General features: G+C 38.4%; 1 protein-coding gene across 1 annotated transcript in view; it reads left to right on the forward strand.

Annotated features, from left to right (window-relative positions):
* Nucleotides 1-108: 108 nt before the first annotated feature.
* Nucleotides 109-27,751, forward strand: part of LOC104538633 (arf-GAP with SH3 domain, ANK repeat and PH domain-containing protein 1-like) — a gene marked incomplete at its 3' end in the record, with an annotated part of 70,786 nt that continues 43,143 nt past the window's right edge. The window contains exon 1 of the mRNA XM_010181895.1: nt 109-265. Coding sequence (XP_010180197.1) covers nt 140-265 — 126 coding nt within the window. The remainder of the gene's footprint in view (nt 266-27,751) is intronic.

Below are 27,751 nucleotides of genomic sequence, written 5' to 3' on the forward strand. Positions count from 1 at the left end.
TCCCTCTTGCTTTTTATTTTTTTTTCACCCAATTTCTTTTTTTTTTTTTTCCCCCTCTACCTCTCCCCCAAAACTTGGCTTCCCTTCCTGCGGATCTGTGTGCTCGGCTGTTTCTGGGCTTTACCGGTGGGGTAGGATCATGCCGGACCAGATCACCGTGTCGGAGTTCATCGCCGAGACCACAGAGGATTACAACTCCCCGACCACCTCCAGCTTCACCACCCGGCTGCAGAACTGCAGGAACACGGTCACGCTGCTGGAAGAGGTAAATCATTGCTCCCACCTTTTTTTTTCCCTGTGTTTTTTGTTTTTTGTCTTTGAGAGAGAGCATCAGGGCCGGGGCAGTACCACCCGCCCATATCCATGGGAGCTAGAGGCATTGGTATGCATGTAATCTGGTCTTTTAATTGTGGGACTTTGCTCTTGTGTTGAGCTAGTTACAGAAAGCTTTCCTTCTCTGGCGTCTTACAGATTAATGCGTAAAGCAGTTGCCTGGACTTAAATATTAGTGTTGTACTTCTTGGTGTTTTTGGTGTTGGTGGTTGTTGCAGTAGAAAAAAGTGTGGATGTTGGGATTTTTAGAGGTTGAGTTTTGTTTGGGAGCGTTAGCAGAGGTTTTCCCCAGCCACTCATTAAGACTAAGTCAGTGCAGAACTCTGACTGTGGAAACCTGCCAAGGGAGACTTCGCTTAATAAAAGAGGTAAGAATGAATGTGAAGAAAATTATATGAAAACAAAATAGGTGGTAGACAGGGAGCAAAATAGTGCAGCAGAAGTGATTATACAGTTCCAGCATCTCAACCTTGAAGACTCGGTGTTGGGGTTTTTTTTAATGCTTATTATAAGCATCATTTAATGGTCATCCTGCTTTGCTGTCAAGACATAGGAGTGTGAATGGGTAAACTTCCAGAGCTGGTTTCTATGGGATATCAGTCCAGTGCTTCCTATTTGAGGTTTCAGAGTTATTTCCTATGGATTAGGTCAGCAGTTATGAGGAAATGTCTTCCAAATGACTTTAAAAACAAGACAGTGTATAGCTCTTCTCTTGCCCTGTGCTTGGTTGAAGGTACTAGCATAATGATGCTGAAAGAAGACTGTTTTTTGCTGTAGTTTCATTGATTGCAGTTAGTTGATGTTTTGGATTGTACGCTTAGTTCATCAATTATTTTTCAATTCTTCAGGAGCCAGTGCATGTCTAGAAGCTGGATTTAATAGGTTCTGTTTAGTTTTGCTGAGTGTGTTGGCATGAGCAAAACATTTGGTGTGAAAGGAAAGAGTATTAATCATGGCATTCTTCTGATCGTGTTGAGTATGGAAAATATAGCTCCAGTGGATTAAAATTAGTTAATGTTGGCTTAGTAGAAAACCTGTCCATGTTCAAAATGTTAATAGCGCTATTGTTTACAGTAATGGACTAAATAATAGAGTGATTGTAAGATTACATTTAAACTCATGTATTTTATTTTTATTATGTAACCTAGATTAACTTCTGTAAGTTTTCCATAACTGTAACTGCTTTTTTCTCATGTAACTAAGCTGTGATTACTTATAGATTTGTCAGAAATCAACCTGTTTTGTTTTGACAGTATTGCTGCCCCCTGGTCTTAACTATGTGGAATAGGTACAGCCATTGGTATACTTATTAGTACAGTTGACAGCATTCATAGAGTTAAGTAAAAATATGTATTCTGCCATCACTGGTGACATCTAGGATAATAATACAGTATAATGCTTTCATGATTTGGGAGATGCATCAGCACAGTCTGAGCGTGGTAGTACCCGTCCAAAGAAAACCAAAATACAGAAAATAAATACATAGTGTTCTGCACCATTAGTGTGGATTGTGTGTATTTTCAAAGTTTTATGTCTGATTTGATGGCAGTAAATCAGAGGAATAGAAAATAATGGGTTCTTCTAGTGCTTATGTTGCTATTTCTTGAATTTCTTTTGTTTGTCTAACTATTTTATGGGCCGTATCTAAACTGTTTGCAGTTTTATTTTATTCTGGATTTGTTTTGTATTATTTTTTATTACTGGTAAATATAAAAAAAGCTTTATTTTATGGGAAACAAGATCTAAATGTCCTCTACTGTTACATGCTGCGAAAAAATCTGTAACTCTCCCAAATTTGTTTTTATTAATTTGCATGAAGAAACGCAGATGGTCAGAATGTGGCAGGCAAAGTGCTCCATTAGAGCCTTTGATTGTATCTCTGCTGTAGTTGGAGGTTGCACACGCAGTTCTGCTGCTGCTACCTTACAGCTGAGTTGGTTTCTGTACATCTGCTTACTTAAGGCTGTGAACCATGAAGCAGGGGATTGAAATGGAATGGTTGAAGTGGCTGCTACGTAGCTCTTATTGCCACTGCTGTTGTTCCTGCATCGTGGATGACTGAAGAGCTCTTCAAGCAGCTCCTGAACTTCCATTTTCACCCCCCTATATTATGGCAAAGGGGGTGATCCCATCCTTGCAACTGTTTGATTTTTCACATACCATTGGGTGTGGGTTGGAGCCCTCACTGGGCTTTTGCAGGCAGTGTCAAACTTTGTGCTGTTGTGGAGCTGCAGCCTGAAGTGTCTTAGGTCATTATTTTAAAGCCAACTTAATTCAACACAACCTCTACCTACCTTGGTGTGACTCTAAGCTGGTTTGGGGATAAACTAATTGTTTTCTTTATTCTAAATGTGATTGTGAACTAGAACTATTTTCTGAACAGAGTTGATAGGCAAATTAAACAGATTTAACAAAAGTCAGATCAGTTTCATAGCCTCTCAGTCTGGTGCCCATAGCTCAGATCAGTGATTAGATCAGAACCATCTTTCCTAAGGAATGTTGACAAAAAAGTAGACTGGTTTCTCTGTGTGTGTATGTCTATTTAGTTTTATGAAGGTATTACAGAATTGTGAATTTACTGTTCTTTAATCACGATTAACAAGTTTTCTGAAATAATAAAATAGATGATAGCCTCAGTTGCTACTGTTTTCATTTGGATGTTCTCCGGTAGAAGTGTAGTTAGTTCAACGGGGTGGATTGATATGTATTCTCTCCTAGTTGTCTCCTTGTCTCTCTTCTCCTACTATAAATAAAGTTCTTTTCAGAAGATACTTTGTATCCAGTTAGATACAATTTTGAGACAAGTTTCAGATCAAAAGAGCAGGTATTTTTAGTGATTCTGATGACTTTTCATTTGGTAAGTTTTTAATGGAAAGCCTAACAAAATACGAGAGCATACTTCAAAAAGTCAGAACTCTAGGAACGATTTTTTCCAAAGGACTTCCGTGTGTTTGACTTACTATAAAAACCTCCCCCCCAAAAAACCCCAAACAAAACAAAAAAAACCACACAAAACCACCAACTCCCAAAAAAACCCAAAGGGAAAAATAGTAAGTACGTGCTTCTATGTAGCAGTTTATTAGCTAGAAAAGTTTCATGCTGTGTTCTTTAAACTACTGAAATTTCTGAAAATTTGCAAGGTTTTTTTTTCCCCCTCCTAAGGGAGAAAACTTAAGTCTTTGTCATCCAGTCACATCAGACAAAAAAAAAAGACCCTGTCATCTTTTAAACCAGGTGTAGGCATCTTATACAGCAGTTACCAAAGAACTGCAAGATTATTTTTTTAAAACATGAGTGTTATCTAGTGGTCATCAGTAAACACAAATTTTAAGGCTCATTCTATTGCTGAAGTAATGATCTTTTTTTTTTCCCAAATTGCAAGGGAAGAGAACAAAACTAACATTGTAATCTCGGTCTAGTTTAAGAGAATTTGCAGTCTCTCCTCCTTTCTGTGTTGATTTATTCAGTGTAATGTTACAGTCATGCAAAGAATACATTTTCAACTTCATGTTTCTGCATTCAACTGGGAGCTTTTTATGATATTCATATGAAAAGGTGGATTATTGCTTATGTAGATGGGTGGTTAATTATTTTTTAAAAAGTTGAAATGCTAAGATAGTACAGACAGATTACTGATACAGTGTCTTAAAATATAGCCTCTGCTTTGTTCTTACCAGACATGCTTTTATATCCACAGTAGCTCCATGATTTTTTACTCAGATAGATTTTCAGTGGATTTTAATCCTTAAGTTGCTATTACTGTGTGAGCTAGTTGGAATTTTTAGGGAATGATGGCATCTGTTCTGAGAATAAGTGGTGCACATGTGGGATCACCACAGGACTGGCTTGATTACCACTCTGCTGTGTCCCAGCTTCAGCTGAAATGACATCTTTGCACTCAAGGGATAACTTGGTTATCATGACCAGGCAGTTCTGAGTCTTTCCTCTAAAGCAGCAGATGTTTTACAGGGCTGTCTTGAGATACAGTGGTTAAGCTTAAATGTTTAAATTTGCTTTAGGCAGGCTGGTAGACAACAAGGGACATTTAGAAGCTGATGGTACAATAAAGAATAGCTGCGGTTATTTCTGATGTGTGTTTTACTGTTAGGCTTTTGTAATACTCGAGCATCTCTAAGTTATTTCTTTCTTTTGCTTTTCAGTGAGAATTTGAAAACCCAAAATGTGCTTTCTGATAATTAGATCTTGTTCTATGCATCCTTTTCTAATAAGTGATGACTGTAATGAAACATGGCTGCAGATATGTTTGGGTTTGTTATTTTGTTTGTTTCACTAAAAAAACCAAAACAAAAAACAAAACCTAAACCACCATTCTGGCAATGTCTGTTGCTCATTTTGTTTCTCACTGTGCAGATCTGCTTGAGCTCAGAGGTCTGTTGGTCTAGACTGGTCTGTAACAGATGTGCACATGCTACAGCAGTAAAAGAATGACTGATTGGCTCCTGCTCAGCCTAACAATAATTTTGGTGTTCTCAGTGTGAGTCTGGTATAACCTCACATATCTTGAAGGGGGAAGATTTCTCAGTGTTCTTCGTGTCATAGACACTTATTTAAGATTAGACATGGGAAAGAGGAAAGTATGGGGATTTTTAGTTTTGCCTTTTAAAATTTGCTTTGAAAGTATGTTTTGTATGAATCACTTTCACAGTTTCCAGTGTGTAACTTTCCCTTCGTTTTTCAGTTTCTGTGAGGTTTTTATTATTCTACTAGAGAGGAGCTCTGGGGACCGTGATAAGGGGTTGGGGATTTTCCTTCTTATGAATTTGTAGGAACTTGTGTAACACTTAAACTGCTATACAGTCAGTTCATCTACAGTGATTTCTACACTTTGCTACCACAAGGTCCTTTCCCAGAGATAAAGTATTCGATCAAGGGAGGTAGGTGAAACCATGCAAGAGAACAGGAGCACTTCCATTCTAAATCAACTTTTTGTTTTAGTTGGCAATATGTGCAGACTTTGTTTAGTAGCCTGAACTGTGAAAACTGGTAACATCTATTTTGTGTGTATGTCTGAAAAGACAGAAATTTTCCTATCATTTTTATTACTTCCTTTCGATTGAAGTATGTATGTAATTACAACAGGTAAATCATAACATCCTATTTGTTATCCTTCTTTATTTTTTAATTAAAATAGATTTTTAGTTCTTTGGGAGGGAATCCAAGAGGCTCCAGCAGCACTAGACTTAAAACCTGCTTTTCCTAACCTTGTAACTTGTTACTTATGGCAGTTAGTCTTGCATCATAGAGAGCTTTGTATTTAAGAGCTGGTTCTTACATAACAGACCACAAGCAACCTTCAGTTTTCGAAGAAGTGAGCTTTTGGTAACAGATAATCATAAAAGAACCATACAAGAAAGGTTTCTTTGCCTAGTAAAAACAAAATGAGGATAATTATTACTGTTTTTACACTGAATGGTAAATTGCACCAAAGATGGGAAAATGGGTACATGAGCATTCTAAAATACAGAGGCCACAGTGACAGCTCATGGGTGACTCCTGGTCATAGTACTGAAAATGTGATGAAGGAGGAGACTTGAAAGCAATATCCTCTATTTACAACAGCGTGTTTCACAAAAATGGGGTTGAGGGTACTTTTACATTTACATGCTGCAGTACTTACTCATTTATTATGTAATTGATTTTACCCTTCATTTGATAGTAGTTGAAACATTTGTTTGTAATAAGCAGGTAATCTCCTTTTGCTAAATGTGACTGATGTGAGGAAAAACAAAAAATACCCACTAGTAGCTAAAAGTTTCAGTCATGGCAGCTGAATTAACTTTGCCTTTTGAGATTTTTGTATTCATTTTAGACACATCTTTGAAAGTACTTGTATGAGCTACCCAGAAAGCAATGTTTTTTAGAGAAGTACTGCTTCTTGTATTGAGCTCCCAACAGGCTGCTTCATGTTTGCTCATCAGTTAGGAAACTGTGAAAGTGCTCTTTGGTGCTCTCTGTTCAGTATTCGGCTCAGATAAATCCTGACAGAGTGTGTACCATGTTGTCATGGGAACTTGGGCCCTGATGGAGAAGAGAGAGAGGTGCTTAAAGCGACATGAGTTGAAGTTGGTTTTAATGTTTAGATTGGAGTCCTGTGGAGGTATCTTCTGTAGTTAAAAAGCAATAAAATGGAAGAGGTTGTTTGAAGGAAAAAAAAGAAAGGGGAGGAGGGAGGGACAACACACAAAACAGTGTTTGTAATCCAGCGTGCTGTCAGAGTGCAAATGAATGATCCAAACAGAATTAGATTGGTTGCTTTAATTTCCAGTGTTTTTCTCACACCAATAAGTAAACTCAGTTTTCATAACTATTTTTGTGATTTGGAGTGGTGTGAATGAAGGTGTTTGTTAATAATTTTTGAAAACAGATGTGAAACATTTACAGAGGAGAACTGTAAGAAAGTACATCATGACTAACTTTGAATGGAATAGTACTTTCCAATAAAATTCAAGGCAGAATCAAGCCAAAATGCTTGATTATTGTATTGTTTCAAGTGCAGAGGTAGGAAATATAAACATGTTCTTAAAAAAAAAAAAAAAAGTGCCCTAAACTTAGAGACTATTCTCTCAGGTTTGATTGATATTGGCTAAGAGACCTGAAGTTTATTGGTGAGTGTGAAGGAAAACGCCTGAGTTAATAGCATGAGTTTGCTTTCCTGAAAGAATACAACTGGAAGGACACTCCCTGCTAAGAAGTACAGCAAGTGGTTATTTCCTACTTCTAAAAGGACAGTATTGATCTGCATTATGTATATTGGGTTTTAAATACCAGTGGGCTAATGCTGAGGTTTTGTATAAACATTATGACAAGTAAGATTTCTGAGGACAGTAGGTTTGATAGTGGTGATGTTGGGAAACTTTTCCTTTAATGTTCCTGTGGAGCTAAAAAAAACCCACCCCAAAACCCCACAGGAAAAAACAAACAAAACCTCTGTTGGGATCCCATTTCCCCCTTTACACACATGAATGTTCACATTGACACATGCATGACCTCTCTGTCTCTTTCACTCACTGGTGAAAAGACAGGCCTGAGGCTGTGTTCTTACTGTAGTTAAGCCAGAGGGTATATGCTTTTTCTTTCTTTTTAATCGCCACCTCTATCTTGACTTTACTTGTTTTATCTTCTTACCTTTGCTATCAGGAGAAATACAGGAGTCTCTCTGGTGCAGAAATATATTTGAATACCAATAGAGTCTTTTGTTGTTGTTGTCGGTTTTTCCTTGCCTAGGAACTGAAAATATGGTATGGTGCTAGAGATAACTTTCACCAAAACAAAAGTCTGTAGGACTGCAAGGCCTTTGACGTGGTCTGATTCTGTCCAGGTTGTTGAGAGACGGACTAGATCTGTGACCTGTAGGGTGAGTGGGATGTTGACTGGGTTGCCAGGCCTAGAGGTTGTTGGTCATGGCAATGGCATCCCTGCAGGATCAGTTTTGAGGCCAGTAGTGTTTGGCGTCTTTTAATCATCTGGGGGATGGGCTGGAGTGTGATCTCAACAAGTATATTTGGATGATACCAAGTTGCTTGATACGCTGGCAGGCAGACTCATCATTCATTGGAACCTGAAGAGAGAGCCTGACAAAAGGAGCCTTGTGGGGTACAGTGAAGAGATGGAGTAGCCTCATGCGGCATTAACAGGCTGGCTAGAAGGCAGGTTTCCGGAACAGGACCTTGGACTCGGGTGGATGACAAGTTGAATATGGGTTGGCAGTGACAAAGGCCAGCCATGTCCTGGGCTGTGTTAGTAAGAGTGCAGCCAGCAGCCAGAAAATGTGGCTTTTCCTCTATATTCAGCAGTTGTAAGGCCAAATCTGAAGTACTATGTTTGGAGTTCACTAATACAGGAGAGAAATTACATACTGCCACAAGTCCAGGTGAGGATCACCAAGATGATTAGAGGCCTAGACCACATCAGTGAGGGGGGAAACTGGATTTCCTCAGCTTAGAAGAGAGTCTAAGGGAAGGTCATACTGTTTTCTTCAAGTGGGAAAGGAGAGGAAACTGAGAAGGCAAAAATTCTGATTAGATTTGAAGGGGTTTTTCTGAGGGGTGGGTGTTTGGGTTTATTATTGTTATGGGAGGGAGTGTTTGTTTATTTTGAACCATGAGTCTGATGAACAGATGCCCAGAGAGACTGCAGAACGTCTGTCCACATGGACATTCAGAACTCCATTTGACAGCAGAAGTAGTCCTTAAAAGTGTTTGGACTGGATAATTTAATCTTTTAGAAGATATGTAGACAGAGTAAAGTGGTCATTTAGTTTCATGAATATGTTTTTATGTTTTTGGTAAATGTTTACTCTAAGCTTGTTTGTGGAAAAACAGCATGTTTAAGCCTCATAAAACTGATGTAAGCAAAGTTGATAATTTTTTTCCTTCAATGAAAGACTTCTTTAATAGAGGAAATGGGATACTACTCACACTTTTGCAAATCTGTATTTCAGAAAGTTTTTCAAATTCAAGGTTTTCTATGATTTTTACAAATAGTTTGAATAGGTACTGAGTATGTGACAAAGATATAATTCTTCTTAAATGATTGAGCTGCACCTCTAGAAAGTCAGCTAATTTATTCTGCAAAATTGTGGTTGTTACAGCTTAAATCTGCTGGATTAACTTTAATTCTATGAGGAAGGTGATCTGAATTTTGAATTCCAGAGCTCCCACATTGAATTTTGTACACTAATTTCCTTTCCTTTTTTATTATAGTTTACTTTTCAGATAAATTTTCTCTTGATTTGTGGATTCACAAAGCAGGAATTTGAGATTGAAGAGAAACATACTTAGAATCATAAAATGGTTAAGGTTGGAAGGGACCTTAAAGATCATCCAGTCCAACTCCCTTGCCATGGGCAGGGACACCTCCCACTAGACCAGACTGAAGATGTGTTCTTGATATGAAACTTAGTCTTTTCCATAGCACTTCAGAAAAACTTGTTTGGGATGGTGGGGTGAGAAGGAATAAAATGTAGCAAGTTTTGTTTGCCAATGGAGCTGTGGCTTGTTATGAAACCACTAGGTTTTAGATATCCTATTTTGGTTAGATTTTTAAGGCTTCATTTCTTTAGAACAAGACAGAAAATCCCTAATGATTACATGAAACTCACTTAACATTTTTGTTATGTTCTGCTCCTGATAGATATGTCAAAGTTTCACATTTTAATTTGATTATTTACATCTATTTTAGAATTGAAAAGATTTAATGTTGAGCACATCGCTGAGAAAGCATTTCAGTTTTTAAATCTCAGTGTGTATGTTTTTGATGCTGTTGACAGAATTTGGTTTTGTTTTATTCAGGTCATTTGAGAATGAGACTGTTGTGTTACTGCTGGGTGCAGAAACTTGGATTTCTGATATGGTTCAGGTTGTAATTAACAAAGACTGATTTTGCACAAGCAATATTTAGGTTATTGTATATCTTTTGGAAAAGTGTTACTTTTACTGTACTCAAATTTGGATTGCATGGCATTTTTTGTAGTGCTGGTTTTGGTAGTTCTTAGGAATTATGGTTGCATGTAGCACTATGTAGCATTTAGTAGTGCTGGTTGCTAGCAATCATAGAATGGTTTGGGTTGGAAGGGACCATTACAGGTCATCTAGTCCAACCCCTCTGCTGTGGACAGGGACATCTTTTGTTATATGAGGTTTCTGAAAGCCACGTCCAGCTTGACCTTGAGCACTTCCAGTGGTGGACCACGCACAACTTTTGTTGGACAACCTGTTCCAATGCCTCACCACACTCAAAAAAATTTCTTCCTATCTCAAATCGCCCTCAGTAAGTTTGCAGATGACAGCAAGTTGGGTGGGAGTGTTGATCTGCTTGAGGGAAGGAAGGCTCTGCAGAGGAACCTGGACAGGCTGGATCGATGGGCTGAGACCAACTGTGTGAGGTTCAACAAGGCCAGGTGTCGGGTCACAACAACCCAATGGAACACTACAGGTCCGAGGATGAGTGGCTGGAAAGCTGCCTGGTAGACAAGGACCTGGGGGTATTAGTTGACAGCTGACTGAATATGAGCCAATGATGTTTCCAGGTGGCCAAGAAAGCCAATGGCATCTTGTCCTGTATCAGAAATAGAGTGGCCAGCCTCTGTACTCAGCAATGGTGAGGCCACACTTCAAATACTGTGTTCAGTTTTGGGCCCCTCACAACAAGAAGGACATTGAGGTGCTGGAGTGTGTCCAGATAAGGTGGTGAAGGGTTTAGAGCACAAGTCTTATGAGGAGTGGCTGAAGGAAATAGGGGTGTTTAGCCTGGAGAAGAGGAGGCTGAGGGAAGACCTGAGCACTCTCTACAGCTACCCGAAAGAAGGTTGTAAAAGAGGTTGGGGTCAGTTTCTTCTCCCTGGTAGCTAGTGATAGGTTGAGAGGAAATGGCCTCAAGTTGTGCCAGGGAAGGTTTAGGTTGAACATTAGAAAAAGTTTCTTCACTGAAAGGGTTGTCAAGCATTGGAACAGGCCGCACAGGGAAGCGGTGGAGTCATCATCCCTGGAGGAATTTAGAAGACGTGTAGATGTGGCCCTTAGGTTACATGGTTTAGTGGTGAAGTTGGCAGTGCTAGGTTAATGGTTGGACTCAGTGATCTTAAAGGTCTTTTCCAACCTAAACCATTCTATGATATGAACCTATCCTCTTTCACTTTAAAACTGTTGTCCCTTGTCCTGTCACTAAAGGCCCTGGAAAAAAGTTTCTCTCAATCAATAAGAATTTTTAAGGAGGTAGCTTAAACATAAGATATACTGACATTCTTGAGTGTATTGTAGTTTAGTATCTTCCTTCCTAAGTGTCAGAATTACGGGGAAAATCGTAAAACTAGGAGTGATGATGCTATGGCAGTGCAAGTGGGATATCCCAACTGTGTTGGTTCTCTAATCGAGCCTTTTATCCTAGAAAAATGTTTATACTCTCCCTATTAGTCACTAAGATGGAGCTCAGTATAACAGACAATGAATATTCTTAACTTTAAAGAGGAAGTTGAATGAAGCTGCCTTGGATGTTTTGACAAAGTTGAGTTTTTTTAACTGTAGAACTGGTCTTGCATGCTGTGCTTTCCTAACCTTATAAATGATGCTTTGATTTCTTTTGCAAATTTTCTTCATATGAAGCCTTGCCAAAATTGAGCTTTTGTGATTTGATTCAGGAAAAATTGCTTGGGGAAATTAATTTTGTGGTTTTTTTTTGCAAGGCAGGGGGATATATATTATAGTTTCAGTATATTGTCATGTCTGCAGCACCTTCACTGGTGTAATTTTTTTTGGAGGTGTTTTGTGGAGGGTGAGGGGGGTGTGTGTGTGTGTGTGTGTGTGTGTGTGTGTGATGTTGTTGTTGTTCCCCCCCCCTCACCTAGTAGTCTCTTCTGAAAGGGATGAAAGCAGCCTGCAGAGCCTCTTTGATGTGAAGACCTACTTAAATTAGTTTTCAGTATTATGATGCCAGGGCTGTCTGTACACAGATTTGGAAAAAATGGTGGTGTTATGTAGCTGATGTAATTTAAGTGTCCAAGAGAAGTAAAATCTCTTGAGGTTGTGTCACCTGCAGAAGCTTGAGTGCCCAAAATATTGTCTACTCATTAGTACAGTTATAGGGAATGAGATGCTATTTGTCTCTGAAACCGCCCTTTTAAAAACATTTAGTCCTTTGGTGGCAGTTTTGTTGCCAAGCTCGTGTTGCTCTCACAGGAAGTGCTTGGAAGGAGACCTTGTTTAAACTGGAAGAGAAAACATGAGAAGAAATGCAGTGGTTTTTTCTCTGCTGACACTTTGCAGTTTGATGAAGCTCTTTGTCATAAATGATACTGACTTTAAACCCTAAATTCACTGTCTGCCCTTCCTTGTCTTCTCATCTCATTTGATGCACTTTGAAGGCTTCTTTCCTTGGTTTGTTCCACCATGTCTAGGATAGGCTATTCAAAAACATTGTTGTCCATGGATGTGGTACTTCCAGCTTAAAATACCTGTAACAGTGTTTCCTTACTTCAGCAGAGCCTCCTCTATTTGCTGAACTCATTTGTAGTTTAGTATAGCTTCCTGTTTTTTCTCATCTTATTTAATTGGGCAACAAGTTGCAGCAAAGCAGCTTCCTCTAAATAGAATCGGAGAATATTGTGCATATTCTAAATAGGGAAGCAACTAACATCTCTTTGAATATTACAAAATTCTTGGACATTTTTCTGTAGCTTTAGTGTTTGTGTGGAAGGCCAAACTTTGTTGCAAATAAAGTAATTATCTGCCTTTCTATCTTCTGTATTTCTTTTAAAATTAATTGAATTTATTTTTTGTTCTCTATTGCTGTCTTTTGATGGTAACAATAAAGAATTGTCCTACCTTATTTTTTTTCTGTCATTATCTCTATTGCTTCATGTTGTATAATTTGTTCCTACAAGTAATGGTGGTGCTACTTTATTGGGTCCAAGTGTGTATGCTGCTATCCAAATATAATTATGCAATAAAATTATCATGTAGAAGTATTTATTAAAACTATATTTTTTTGTTTTGCAGTGAGCGCTCCATAGTGGGTTTATTTTTATACCAATACAACTATTTCTTTGAAACACTCTATATATATATGTGTGTTTGGCTTGAGAAAAGCAGAGGGAAATGAATAAATAGAGGCAGTCTAGTTAGGTGCATGGCTTAGTTCATACGATAAACCCAGGAAACAATTACTAACCTGGGGATTAGTAAAAAATCATTGATTCAAGAGTTAAACTGTAAGGGTGAGTTACTGGATGGAGAGATCACAGAATATTAGGAGTTGGAAGGGACCTTGAAAGATCATCCAGTCCAACCTCCCTGCCAGAGCAGGATCACCTAAACTAGGTTGCACAGGAACGCGTCCAGGTGGGTTTTGAATGTCTCCAGAGAAGGAGACTCCACAACCTCTCTGGACAGTCTGTTCCAGTGCTCTGTCACCCTCACAGTAAAAAAGTTTTTCCTCATGTTCAGATTGAACCTCCTATGCTCCAGCTTGCACCCATTGCCCCTTGTCTTGTCATTGGCTGTCACTGAGAAGAGCCTGGCTCCTTCCTCCTGACACTCACCCTTTACAAATTTATAAACATGAATGAGGTCACCCCTCAGTCTCCTCTTTTCCAAGCTAAAGAGACCCAGCTCCCTCAGCTGCTCCTCATAAAGGAGATCCTCCACTCCAAGATGATATTCTGCTGGTGGTGTGCTGAAAGCCCACATAAAATATGTACAAAGATATTTGGATGGATGGTGATTATCTGACACAATTATTTTGCCCATTGTAAACGTGCAGGCTGGACCTCTGTCCATTTGCTAAAAGTTAAGCCAAAAAGCTGTGATTTGTGACTTACTCAACAGGGCATTTTGGAGTATCTTTCATCAGTTGCTATATGAATCTAATTCTGAAACAATCCTATAATCTGTGGTAGAGGAGGAAAACCTGGGCAGTGTGAAGCAAAACTGAAGCTTTGCTTGAGGTTTTAAAAGTAAATAGGTGTACCTGTAGAGAATAGGTGCATGAAACATGGTATCTGTTTGTGATTCCTGAGCATCAGAGCGTGAAGCACAGTGCTTGAAGGACTTCCAGCCAGCATGGACAGGCACTGTGCTACCACCTTGCTGCATAGCCACCATGTGGAGAGTTTCTTGGGCTTCTGTTGGAGGAACTTGACTGCTCTAGAGGGATGAAGAGACTATTGAGGTCTCCACCTGAAGGCAATTGAATGTATGCATTGAATGTATAAAATTTTATAAAATGCTTGTGTTCTGGGAATTTAATAGAAGATTTTAACCCTAATCTGCCATCTTACTTTTTTGACAGGGATCAGGCAAATTCATTCATACTGTAAAGCTCTGAGATTACAGTAGAGTCTCATAAAACTGCAGGAGGAAATTTAATATTTCTGTTTTCAGAGAGGAATTTGAATAGGGTGTATTTTTAACAGGAAGGAAAAGGAATGCAAGCCTGGAAGTGTATGACCAGAGTAGACTGAAAATGCTTTAAAAAGCAGTTCATTGGTTGAGCCCCACCCAGCCTTTAACCAAGATGGGCTGGGGTAAGTTAAAAGAAAAGACTTTAGAGACACACGGTCATTTAATGACACAGTATATGTGTCTGTCTTATACATGGTAACAATTAAGATGTGTATGGAATCTGCAATTGGGCTTCTGTGTTCTGTATTAACCTTACTGTTGTACCCTTTATGTGAGGGTGTATACACACACCAGTACAAAAAAATAAAAATAAATTAAAAAATATACACGTACCTCAGTACAAAACTGTTGTGAATGGAGCTGCTGCTTTTCTGTTTCTGTGCTACTGTTTCTGACCCACTAAGCAAGGCAAATGTAGCATGTAGAGAAATGGGGCTCTTTCTTTAGCAATATAGTCATTTTATTTGAATCAGGCTAATGCATAAAGAATAAGCATTGCCCCGAGCATGTCATTTCACTCCTGAAACTTCAAGACAGTGGTCAGTTTAGGATGGTATGAGTGCTTCAGTTTATTGGACTACATTGTAGGCTCAAACAGGCTTAGAGAAATCAATGGTTTTATTTTTGTTGGGCTTTGATTTTGTGGATTAATGTTCAGATTCATTTTGAGCCTCCCTAGGAAGCCTGCAGTTGAGTTTGAAGATGCCCTACTTACTACTTTGTTGCTAAAAGTAAATGTGGTCAATGTGCACTTTGTACATTGTAGGTGACCTCTACAGCCTGGTTTGGGTCTACTGTTCTACCACATAGAGTTTGTGGACTTTGAAGCATTTTTTTTTCTTTCTCTTTTGATAATAGAGTTAACAAAATGGAATAGAAGAATATGCTGGTTAAAAATAAAGTTTATCTAGAAAAACAAAAATGCAGAGAGAAGAATGTCTAGTCAAAGGCAAACTGATGTGCTCCTGAAGTGCATATGATATGTTGGTGTAATTGGTTGTGCTGTCTTGCATATTACTTTCCAAAAATTTGCATGAGCCACATGATGAAGTATAAATCAAATGGGTAAATGAGGAAAGATTGTGATCATGTTCTAGAAACTGCTGGGGACCAGATATAGTTTAATACTTAATGAGCTCAAGCGTCATGCTATTGCTCCAGAATGTTGGAAGCAGAAAACTTTCATTTCAACTGAGCAAAGCAGCAGCAATGTTTAAAAGCTTCAGCAGTATTAGACTTGAGCAGTACTTTACGATGAAGTTGTATGAATTTCTGCTCTGACTAAACAGAACATTTGGATGGTACTGATTTATATCCCATAGTGAACATTTTACTTAGAGATACATGATTTACTTGCAGGATTTATTTAAAATGTAAGTATTTTTGATACAGAATATTAAATTCTTACAAGGCTTTCTTCTGCTAACTCAGTTTTACGTTGGTGTTCATGCTTTCCGCCTAACTTTCCATCCTTCTGTTGTACCCTGTGTCTTGTCCCTTCTTGAGGGGCCTGATGTTGACTGACACCAAATCACCAAAAGCATGTGAAATGTTTTTAATACTTCAGTGCTTGTAGCAAGATCTCCAAAACGGTGGCCTAACATCCTTTTCTATAAAAAGTGCTTTTATTTTGCAGAAATGTAGTTGTTATTCACAACTTAGTAGATTCTGTTTTCTTGGCTAGTTTGTTCTGAAAGACAGTATATGTCCCTCTAAATTGTACTAGTTAGAACTTTTATTCTATGATCCATTTTTGTAGTAGCTTTAACTTAAGCTTCTCAGAGTTTGGTTAATGTGAATATGACTATCTGTATTATGAAACAAGAAAGGCGAATTGGTAGGACTTGAAACACACTGTGGGTTGAGAAACGTAGTCGAATTGTGTGCTATGGTTGAAAGAGTAAAAGTTTATTTGCACAAGAAGTTCTAAAACGTTTTCTAGGTTGTCAGTTTGTTTTTTTACCAGAAACTACTACCACATTGAGTCAAACCACAGGTTCAGCTAACCCTGTATCCTGCCTTTTAACAGTCAATGAGTGCATTAGGAGCAGGGAAACTTGCATTATGCTATTCCAACAGTTTGCAGCTCTGAGCTGGAGGTGATGAACTGTTAAACACACAGATATCTTGGATAGCTTTCTCATTAATTATGTGAGTTCACAAATAATTTGTTAGCATCCATGGAAACCTAGATTTTGCTGCTCACCTAGGCGGTGTTTAGGGGGAAAAGCAGACTTTTAAATGAAGCCTGCATCCTGATGATTTAATTTGACATCTCTCTGAGAAAATAAGTAATAATTTCCTGTTTATTTCTTCTGTTCCTTACAGATTGTAGACCTCTCTTGTTCTGCATCAGTCATTTCTTCAAGTTGAAGAACCTTTGCATGTGTATGTTTTACACCACCACTTTTAGGGAAGGTTTCCCTAGTTGAGGTCATCCTAGTTGCCTTCCTTTATCCATCTTTTACCATTTTGAGATACAAAGAACAAAATGCAGATGCACTATGAACTTGCATTTTGGTGTAATGATGCCCCCTGTGCTGCTTTTACCACATCCACAACGACTTCAGCATTGGGGTTTGGTATCCTGGTAGCTCCTGGATATTCAAAGAATAATTCAGGAAAACTGAAGTTACAGCTGCAGCATCTTTTTGTCTACTCTGGTAATGTGGGATTCAGAGATTCACATTATGTATGTGAATTTATAAAAGTGTTTTTCCTGTGTGCATTGCTTATGTATATAAGTATTGTTGTTTGTTTGTTTGTTTTTCATCTACTGGATAGGCAGGTAGTATTTGTGAGGTTACCTGTACTCGCCACACCTAGTTTTCATTTTTCTTATGTGAACAGCTTATCTCATTGACAAACTTGCATGTTTTGACATGTAAAACTGTCAAGACTTCTCTTGAATGACAAAACTGACAGTTTATTCCTATTTCCTTTTTCTTTTAAACAGTTGCTGCTACAAAAGAATGGTTTCTCCTCATTTCATGTAAATATTTTTTTTTTCAAGAACCTTTGACTTTGAACTTTTTTAGATCTTTTTGGTAACTCAAATAGATAGTGCTAAATAGGTTGCCAGCAAGCCTATTTCTCCACCAACCAGTGGACGTAGTTTATTAAATGTCTTGTGTCTGAAGAGATCTCTTTACAAAACTCATGTTTTGGTTATTTTGGTACCTCCTCGTCTCATGATTTGTCAGTTTCTTTGTTGGGTTGAGGTGTGTGAATAAGAGAGGAGATGCACAGATGAATTAAGACAAGCTTTTTACTTTGAATGTGTTTCAAAAATATACCAGTTATGATGCATTTAGAAAGATCGTTGCTATAAATCTCCTGCTCTCTGATTTTTACACTTAATTTGCAGAGTACTTCTGTGATTTCCTCATGAATTCCAGTTTGTTGAAGGATGTTGTCTTTTAGTCATCTCCTTCACTGCCTTTTTTGTCATAGTGATTTTTCTGAAAAGATATGTTTCTGAAATGACAGCCGTTCATTTACTTAGATACAATCACTTAAAATATTATTGTCAAAGATTTGATGTTGTGTATCAGGAGGAATGGGAGATCTCCTGCAACGTATCTTCCTGAAACACTGTAATACTGAAAATTATATGTGGGTACTGATTTCGTACAGCTAAATATTTACAGTGGTTCAGCAAGAGACCATCTCATATTAAACTTAATTTTAATGTCCTGTGAAAAAGTTTGTGTTTCCAAATAAACTGTTACAGTTGGGTTAATAATGCCCATGTACATTTTCAAGAATAAAGACCTTTTTAACCAGCTGCCTTCTGCTAAAAGCATGTGCAAGACTGGGATGCTTATGGAAGAATTTTAGATTAGAAGTATGCTGAAGACAGCAGCATTTAAATTTCCTTTTATTATTTATTTGAAGGAGTTCTGACACCCAGTAGCAAATGGGATCAGTGAACGTGCTTTCCATACATTGTCCCTGTCCACTGAGCTGGTATTCAAAGTATCAGGAAACCTCCTTCTTTCCCTGTGGAAAACTAGGTGGGACTTCTGTGGGGAAGCTAATATTGGAATAACCTGCTGCAGAGAAAATGGTCTTAAGTGCTTTCTTACATCATCTGAGAATTGGGCAAATGATTACTTAAAAAAAATGAATAATACTTAAAACCAGGGCAATGCATTTAAAAAAATGATGAATAAGGTTCACAGTGTTGTGGCTTTTTATCTTACCTACTTGGATGAGTTAAGTTAAAAATAAAGCCCTTTACCTTTTACAATGTCATCTTTGTCTTTACCGAGAATAATTTGGCTGCTTTTTTTCCTCTTCTGCTTGCCTCACCGCATTGCTGTCAGTCTTTGCTCAGTGCTGCCGGAGCTTGCATCAACCGCACAAGTGCCTGCGCAGGAAATGGAAAATTTCTTGCAGGCCCTGCAAGAGAAGTTGTGACATGGGTTGTGTAGGTGGCATCGCTGGCGTGAAGTTCTTTCTCTCGCCAGGGAGAACGTATGTTTTCTGCTCCCCTCCTGGATGGGGTTGATCAGGGAGAAATATCAGATTACCAAACTTCAAATGAAGTTGATCCATTCAGATTTAAAAATACGTAGCCAACTGCCATTAGTTCCACAGTTAGTCAAAAAAAAGGGTAACTTTGGGTTTTCATATTACCTTTAGGGTTGTTTTCTCATCTCTTTCTTTTGATCACTTGTGTAGTAGACATGGAAGAAGTAAAGGCTGTAGTCCACCAAGCTTATGTTGTTAACCAAGTAGTCCCTTTGTCTCAATATGTGTCCGTATATCAAAGGGTAGCTGAGCCACATCATACCGGTGTTGCACAATTCCCAGTGATAGTTGTGTCAAGCAAGGATGCCCTTTGCTGCTGCCTGTCTTCCCCACCTGGCTATTCTGGTCTTGCTGGTGTGCCTGGAGCAGGGAGTGGGCAGCACTGGACTGTGCAAGAGCAAGGGCTGGTCCTTGGCTCTTGGTGCTGAAGGTTGAATTGCTCACATCTCCTTGCTTTTATTCCTGTTGACTGGGTGTTTCTAGTTCTTTTCTAGTAGAATATTTGTTTCCTGAGCTGGGTGTTTTGACTGCTGGGTGAAAAGAGAAACCACTAACAAGGCATCTGCCCCACAAGAGGCATTGTGCTGGAAATGCAAAATGTTGTAGTTCTGGGAGAAGAAAAAGACAAAACGGATAAAAAGGAAGATGAAGTTCTTCATGGTGGAGGAATAAGCTTCCATGTTATCTTTAGCATGTGGTTCTCATAATCTTGTTTATTCTTTTCTCTGCAGAGGTAGCAAAATGTATCATTAGATTTAACTAGGAATTTGTTTGAGGCCTGAAGGTATTGAGAGCATGGGTTTTTTGGGACCTTTGATGTTCATTAAGGAGGAGTTCCGTTTCTGTGCCAGGCAGTGTTTATTTTATCCAGTTGCTTTTTTCATTTCCTTTGCAAACTGCAGTCTTACTGTTTCTTACTTTCTCCTGTAACTGTTAATGTTTCTTATTTAGCTTTTCTTCTCCAGACAGCCTCCTATGCTTCAGAAAATTTGGTTATCTGACTTGTGTGGGATTAAGTTTAATGGAAGGGAAAATTGAGTATTTTTTATATTAGTGTTCTTTTTGTTTTATACAAAGGACTGTAATTTTTTTAACAGCACGTTAGCGTTGAACTTGCATATGAGTGGGTAGGTTATCCCCTTGTGGTCATTAAAGCCAGTACTTGATGTCATACCCTCTCTGCCATTATTGTCTTAATGTTATGCCCTGTGCTTGGTTGTTTTTTTAAAATTTTTTCTTATGTTAGACAGTAAATTGTAAGTTAATTTTTATTTCCTGTTTGTTCTGAGTATTTCAGTGTTTCTTTGGCTTTCGGATACTGGTACTTACATTGGGTCACAAAAACTTTGGAAAACCAGACAGCTGCAAAAAATCATCAGTACTTGTGGGCATGATTTCTGAGTTTGTGAGCCTGTCATACCACTTCACTGCCTGAGCTTTTCAGTTGAAATGGGAACTTGTGCTTCTGATAACTCCTGGAATAATCTAAAGGATGTAATAGGCCGCTGGGGTGTTTGGTAAGATGCACCTTTGGTAATTTGCTACATAGTAGAATGAAACATTAGTTACTATTTTTTACCTTAAGATTGCACTCAAATCAAACCATGGTAAACTAGAGTGCAAATTTAAAACATTCATCATGACCTTGAAAAGAGACAACAAAATTGCAAATATTTCTAAATGATGTAAGTAAAAAAAATGGCAGAATGGTACTTAATGGAGTTGCACCTGACTTCACTTGGAGCTTTTGCTGTCTCTCTCTCCACTTAGCGCCCTGAGTCAGCTGCAGAGCTGCCTGTCCTGGATCCTTTCTTTCATCCTATCTCCTGCTACTCCTGGTGGAAAGCACAACCAGTCCTGATGTGGACTCTGTGTGTGTGACTGATCTTAGCCTTGAAGTCATGAGTGGAAAAGAGGGAGGGGTCTAGACTTTTCTTTCTCCAATTTTTCCTTTTCTTCTTGGAGATGCAAATATTGGCCAAGGTATCCTGCAAAACAACCCGTTGTGTTTGACAGGTTGAGTAAGAAATGCTTGCCTGTGTCCCTTTTTGGGACTTGCTAAGTGTTACGCTGCAAAGTCTTTCTGATTTAACTTGTTCTTTGCTTTATCACAGAATGTTAGGAGTTGGAAGGGATCTCGAAAGATCATCCAGTCCACCCCTCCTGCAAGAGCAGGATCACCTAGACCAGGTCACACAGGAAACCGTATGGTACAGATGCTGTTGCTCTGTACACAAACAATTATATGCTATACAAGGTATTGAACAGGAAAAATACGTACCATTACAGGCATTGAATTAAGTCTAGCCACAGTGGGGTCTGCAGTTATTGGAGTAACTGACCTCCAGCTTTTTTCCTAAGCTTATGACAGAAGACAGTAACCCATACCTGCTGATCATGTATGAAGGGATCTGTGGAATGAACATTTAAGCAAAACGAAAAACACCAAAGCATTACTTTCCCCATAATTGTGTTTCTTCTCTCAAGATCAGGTATATTCAATTGTTTTGAACATAACTGTAACAAAAGCTTCATCTTGGAAAAGAATAAGTCATTCAAGAACTCTCTCATGTGTTTTAAGGGTATTTTTAATGTATAATAAGACCTACAATTCAGAAGAAATATTTATGTTATATAGTAGTAATGATTTTGTTGCAAATATTCCCTATTTTATGTGATTTATGATGAGTTGTAGCACAACCTGTTAAAAAATTACTCCTTTGTGTTTACTGATGCCAGTGTTGGATGAAAAATTTCTGCTTTTAGTTCAGTAATACAGTAACTGTACCGGTGATCCCTTCCTTGATGTTAAGACCACACAGATGTGTTGTTCTTCTTGGCTCAGATGATAATATTTACAGGCAAAGCAAAATAGTGGGCAGCTAGTTTTTCATTCCTTTCTGCCAGCAGTTTGGATCCACTGGGCTCTGACCTGAGAATTATGTTTCATCTTTCGAGTGTCTAAAAGATAGCTTTAAGGTACGTGTGTTTTACTGCCTCTCTTGGTAGTTTTTGAAAATAATGTTTCTCCTAACAAGTGAGTTGCTTGGGAACTGCTAAGTGATTTAGAAAGTGTACTTTCTGGTCATAATGCTGCTTCGGAGGCTACGGTACAGATGCAGTTAAGGCCAGTAAGTTAGGTAGTTGCAGTGATTGTACAGTGCTGTTAATGGAAGGTAACCTGTAAAAATGTGAGCTAAACTACCTTGTAAGATACTGTATGTTGGTTAAATATCTAAGGTTTTGGAAAAAAATAACCCAACTTAAATTTTATGGTCAATGGGCATTCATACATTATTAATAAACTTACTGATTTTCAAGACTTGCTTTTATTTTTATTAATTTGGGTGAATTATTTCTACAGGACTTGTTTTGTTTCTCCGTATCGCAAGAAATCATTTTAAAAACTGCTGCTCATGCTAATACACAACAAAAACCTTTATCCTGACTGAAGGCGTAAACAGAAGAGAGGTCTCAACTGAGCCTGTGACTGCTCAGGCATAACAAAACCAAAGCAGCTGGTTGAATAGCTTGGGGTTTGTTTTTATAGTGCCAGCCTTGCCAAGACATCTGTGTTCTATGAGACATTAAGGGGAGAAGTTGATTTCAAATAGTGTTGTTTCTGTCTACCAAATCGTGGTATGGTTTTGACATCCTTGCTTTTGAATAGACTGTCTATGCTAGTTTCTGTGGTCAGAGAGGCAGAGTGCTGTGGGATCGTCCCTTCAAATGCAGTATTTCTAAAATGCAAAGTCTTTTAATAAGAGTCTGTTTTAATTTGGAGTGACAACTTTATATCAGCTGTTCACTTACCAAGCAGGAAGGTACTTTGGATTCTTTGCAACAGTAGAACCAGCACTGAGTTTTGCCTTGTGAGAACTGGGGGGAAGATCATTACTTTTGGGGTTTTACATTAGCTGCTGTACTACTCAACTGTGAAATTAAGAGGCACACAAGGTATTTGGTTTTTAGCTATGAATTTTGGAAATGTATACTAGAAAAGTATCCTATGGTAGCTTCATGCGTGCACCTTTGGAAAATCCTTTTTATAGTAGAGAATTGCCTCCAGCTAGTTGTTTTGGTCTGCTTTTTGTTTCAGTTTAACAAATCTTAGGATATAACTGAGATTTATTTTTTTTAACCCAAGGTTCCTAAGACCTCCAGTATGCACTTTATAATCCCCTACTTAACCTAACTCCAGGAATCTGTGATAGTTTACTGCACTTTAAATGACACTTGAAGGTCTCAGACGATACTACTGTATCATAGAAAGGCTGGCTTTCTTATAAGGATGAGGATTCTCTGAATTACTTGTTCAGTTGAAATGGGTGATGCTTCATGATAGGAATAACACTTTATAAATTAAATATCCTAGCCAAAATAAAGTTATACTACCACAAATTTCCCAGGAAGTTTTAGTTCTTAATCTCACAGGACAATTGAGAAGAGTAAAGTTGCTAATAATTGTTGTGAAATTAGTGATGTTACAATGAAGTTCTTTTATAGTTTTACAGTTCTTGAATGTAAAAGCATGCATGCAAGTCAACATGTGTTGTTACCTGAGTGACCATGAAGTCTTGCTCTGTTGTCTTGTGAATGGAATTTACGGTAACTGAGTGTAATGAACAATCTTAAATAACCCTTGGAATTTAGTTATTAATCATTTAAAAAGTCTTACTGTAAATATTAAGAGTATGAAACATGTACGCTTGAACAAGTTAATTGTGGAACTCATAATTACAGGCCAAAACCTAAATCTTTGCTTTTCAGAGTTTCACAGTCAAAGCTGAAGACAGGGTGTATGGATTTGGGTTGTCTAACTGGGAAACCATTTCTTGAATAAAATTTTAAAAATAGAAGATAGCAACTTAACAATGGTGACCTTTATTTAACTGCACATTATTTAAGTTTGTATTTTATCATATTTGTTTCTTCTAAATTTGTGGTCAGTTAATCTATTAATTCACTCAACTGTTTGGTTAGTCTGTGAGTACGTGACATGTTCTCTGGCTGTTCTGCCTTTCTCTAAAAAGTGTGTTAATATGTGTTACCTGTCTGTGGGTTGTTTGGGTAGATAGTAGAATTCACTTACTTTAAAAAAAAATAAAAAAAATTAACTTTTACTGAGCTCTCAGCCAGAAGAGTTGTAGCTGATTGATGGACAAACAGATAATGGGAATAATGTAGATGTGAGGAAAAATGCTGTGAAGTTGTTAAAGTGAAAGTGGGAGGAGGAACAGACTGGATGGAAGAAAGACAAGGTGTGCTGGGTGAGGTTAGACCAACATAAGGATTCAGAAAAGAGAGGAGGCAAGAGATCCTGAACAGCAGGCAGAGAAAAAGACAAAAAGTACCTGCATGAGTGAGCTGTAGATCTTTCAGGTCAGGAAGTTCAAACAAGTATTACCAAAGGTGGAGTACTTTTAATGGCATAGCACTTTCAGAGTCATGTGAAATGCAGCATCTTAGAGCTTGTGAATCTTGCCAAGTTCTGAACTTGGTGAGGGTGAGATTCTCTGTTTTTGCAAAGATTATTATGTAGATTTTTTTTAATGTAGTCCATGACAAATTCATTGGTCTGTGATACAGATGAAGAATGTGTTATCTTGAGGATTGGTCTCATGGGAAATGGTTGGCTTGTGATTCCTCTGAAATAACTGTGGTGGCCTGTGTTTATGCCTTCAGCTGTTTGAATCATAGAATCACTTGGTTGGAAAAGACCTTTAAGAATTTGATTTTTCTCTGGAGGAGGAGTAACCTTGCAGCTTTCCACTTTTTCTTAACCTGTTGCCTCTTTCTTGCTGTCTTCCACTTGTATCTATCCTTGACTCAGGCCTCTTGTGCTCATTTGCTTGTAAACTTAAAGGGAACTCCTTTGACTTCTGTAGTATCTCTTATGCTTGCTAGGGACTCCCTATGAGTGTGCTCAAATATTGCATATTTCTCTTTCATGATATCAGCAGAGACTTGAAAACAAGTGCTGTGTGTTGTGCTCTCATGTACTGTCTTGTTGTACCCCTTCTTTGTGTAAGAAAGCGTCTTCATTTTCTTTCATGTGTTGCCTCTGTCAGATCAGAGGCTTTGTTCAGCGCTTGCAGAGCTCTTACCCCAGAGGAGCTTGGCCTGTGCTTGGGCACTTTGTTAATATAAATGAGAATACTTAAGCCTTTGCTGAAGTATTTGACTTACATTTGATTTTTTTAATCTTTTTTGACTATACCACTTATGGGAAAGCTGTCATTGATTGTCAAGGCAAGTTGATCACTGTTACAAATTAATTTCTTCTCTTTTTTTTTTTTTGAGGGGATAGGGAATGGCATGTACATCCTAGTATGTTTCTTTAAAATAAATTTTTATAAAAATTCATGTTTTTATATCACAGTGTCTTAACTCATGGGTATTTGAGATACAAAGTGTACAGTGGTGCAGTTATCTTTGGCTTTAGTTTTAAGTGGTGGGGAACCCTGTGGAACAGTGACAGGTGGAGAAATCCTAAATAATCTGAGAAATGCAACATCATGACCTGGCTTTTCCCGAGTCTGTCACATAAAGGTGATCAGCTCTGTGAGACTCATTATAGGATAGAGAGGAAGAGCATTGTGGAGTTACTCAGGACTTACTGTGGAATATTTATGGGAATGGCAGGGAAAGGGAGGATTTGAGATGGTTTGGGGAGGAGCAAGCATAGGAGAACAGCAGGACGGGGGGGGAAAAAAGGGGCTCGTCATGTTTTCCTGAGTGAGGGGACTCTCTTCTATATGTGGGTGTCTATAAGCACAAGTGCCAGTGTCAGACCAAGACTGAAGTCACCCCATGGGGGCCCATGTGCCTTGGGGTGCCAGCAGCTGGAGTGCGTGCATACTGCATGGAGATGTCTGTGAGTGATATTAAGCCGATAGATATTAAACAGGACTAGTATTAGGCTGGTGAGGACCTTTATCAAACTACTGGAATCAACCTGTAACTGGAGTTTGTGTGTGTGTGGTTGTCTTTTTTCCTCTGCTTTCTTTTGAGTGTGGCTAAAAATAGTACAAAGTTTGTACTTGGGATGTATCCAGCATGGCAGTGTGGCTTTTTGTAGATTTCAATTAAAAAGAAATTTATTTAGCAAATCATATACCTAAAGATAACAAATCCTTTTTGAGATGTAGCAAGTATCACTTTTGGTTTTGCATATTCTATTTTATTTTTTTCTGGTGGAGCCCTCTGAAGATCATACCGAATACCATGAGGGCTTCTTTCCTCTTCCTGTAGTGGGCTAGTGATAGCTGCCCTTTTCTGCACAGCCTATAACCCAGAGTTCCCACTTTCATGGAACAATGGATGGGCACAATTTTGTGTTGAAATGAGCACAGAATTCAGAGAACTGAAGGATGAGTAAGCATATGGTAGTCTAACTGTATCCCCCTCTCAAAATCAGACTCATAACAAGAAGTCTTTGATATTGGTCTCAATTTTCAGCAGTGTTTGCTGTGTTCTAATTTGGAGCTTGAGTGTTGTTTTGAAGTGAAATTCCTAATTATCTTTCTTGTTATGCTGTCTCTCATGTCATGGAGCAGTTTTAGAGTAGACAAACCTGTCTTACTTTTAAATGAAAATAAACTGGAAAATGCGCTCCCAACTGCTACCGAGCAGTCTACTCTACACAGAGTAGATCAGATCTGATCTGGAGTAAACCTGTCTGAGATCTATCTTAAGTGGATAGAGTACGTTTTGTTTTCCAGATCCTATCCTAATATTGTGCTCTACTTGTGGCTATAGATATGGCCTTTATTTTAAGGAGTGGCACAAATGTCTGGTGAGAGTTGTTTATTTGTTTGCTTTTCCTCCTTTAAACAACAGCAAAGTTTCACTTAGGTAGAGTTTCCTTCCCACGCTCTCTAAGGTGGCTTTGTTGTCCCTGAAGAGAGAGATGCAAGTAATAAATATCCTTTGAAAACGTTCTGGATTGCAAATCTGCATAATCTTTTCCTTGTTGTGGTGTGTGTTTAAATGCTTTTCCACTGTGCTGCTTATTTTGCTTCTCTGTTTGTATTATTTCCTTAACACCAATCTTTTCCTTGGCTCCTATGACTTCGTCAGTTGAATGTCTGTAAAATAATTCCTTGTCTGTGGGCCTTTCATCTTTTTATAACTTATTGTGAAATGTACCCTGCAATCACATCCACCGTGATGGGAGATAGTTATCTACAGTTGCCATTACTTACTGTATTATGTCTCCTTAACTATGATTTCTATTTGTGTTCATTACATAAAGTGTATGTAATATTGGCATTAAACCAGTCTATTTCCAAATTTTGGAACTCTCCAATTTTGTGAATACGAAGTGTTGCCATTTATGATTATTCAGTATATAACTAGAGTTTGAATATGTTCCAAATGCCAACGCTTAGAAAAATAGTTCTTTACTGAATCTTCTATTTATATTCCTCATGTGAATGAGCTGGAGGTTTTCTTACTTTCCTCCTTGTATTCAGGCAGAATACAAATCGGCAATCAGATTTTTTTTGCATGGTTGCACACAGCTTCCTTTGCTGCTGCTCTGTTTTGTGTCCAGCCTTCAGCCCTGCTCCAGTGCAGCCCTTGGCATTCTGAGCAATGCTGGCTTCCAGAGCGCCGCACAATGCCGTGTTCATGAAAGCTCTGAAAGGCTGCGGTTGCCAGGTGTAGGATTTACTCTGTTCTCACTGCCTACTGGTAACTTGCAATAAGCCAAGGCAAAAATAGAATCCTGCAATATCCTCTTGTGAATTCACGAGGACTTGTGGGCATGGGAATGTAAGTATCGTGGCTTGCCTGGCCTGTAGGTGTCTCTAACTAAGGTGAGAAATGGATTTCAGAAATGGAAACAGAAATTGTGTTTCTGTTCCACCGGTTTATGAACAGGGACATTTTGAGCTGCAGTTCCATAAAAGCTGTTGCAATTGAAACAAAACTTTTTTACTTAAAGACAACATCACTACCAC

The sequence above is a fragment of the Mesitornis unicolor genome, unplaced genomic scaffold, assembly GCF_000695765.1.
Source record: "Mesitornis unicolor isolate BGI_N332 unplaced genomic scaffold, ASM69576v1 scaffold19373, whole genome shotgun sequence".
In the NCBI taxonomy this organism is placed as follows: Eukaryota; Metazoa; Chordata; class Aves; order Mesitornithiformes; family Mesitornithidae; genus Mesitornis; species Mesitornis unicolor.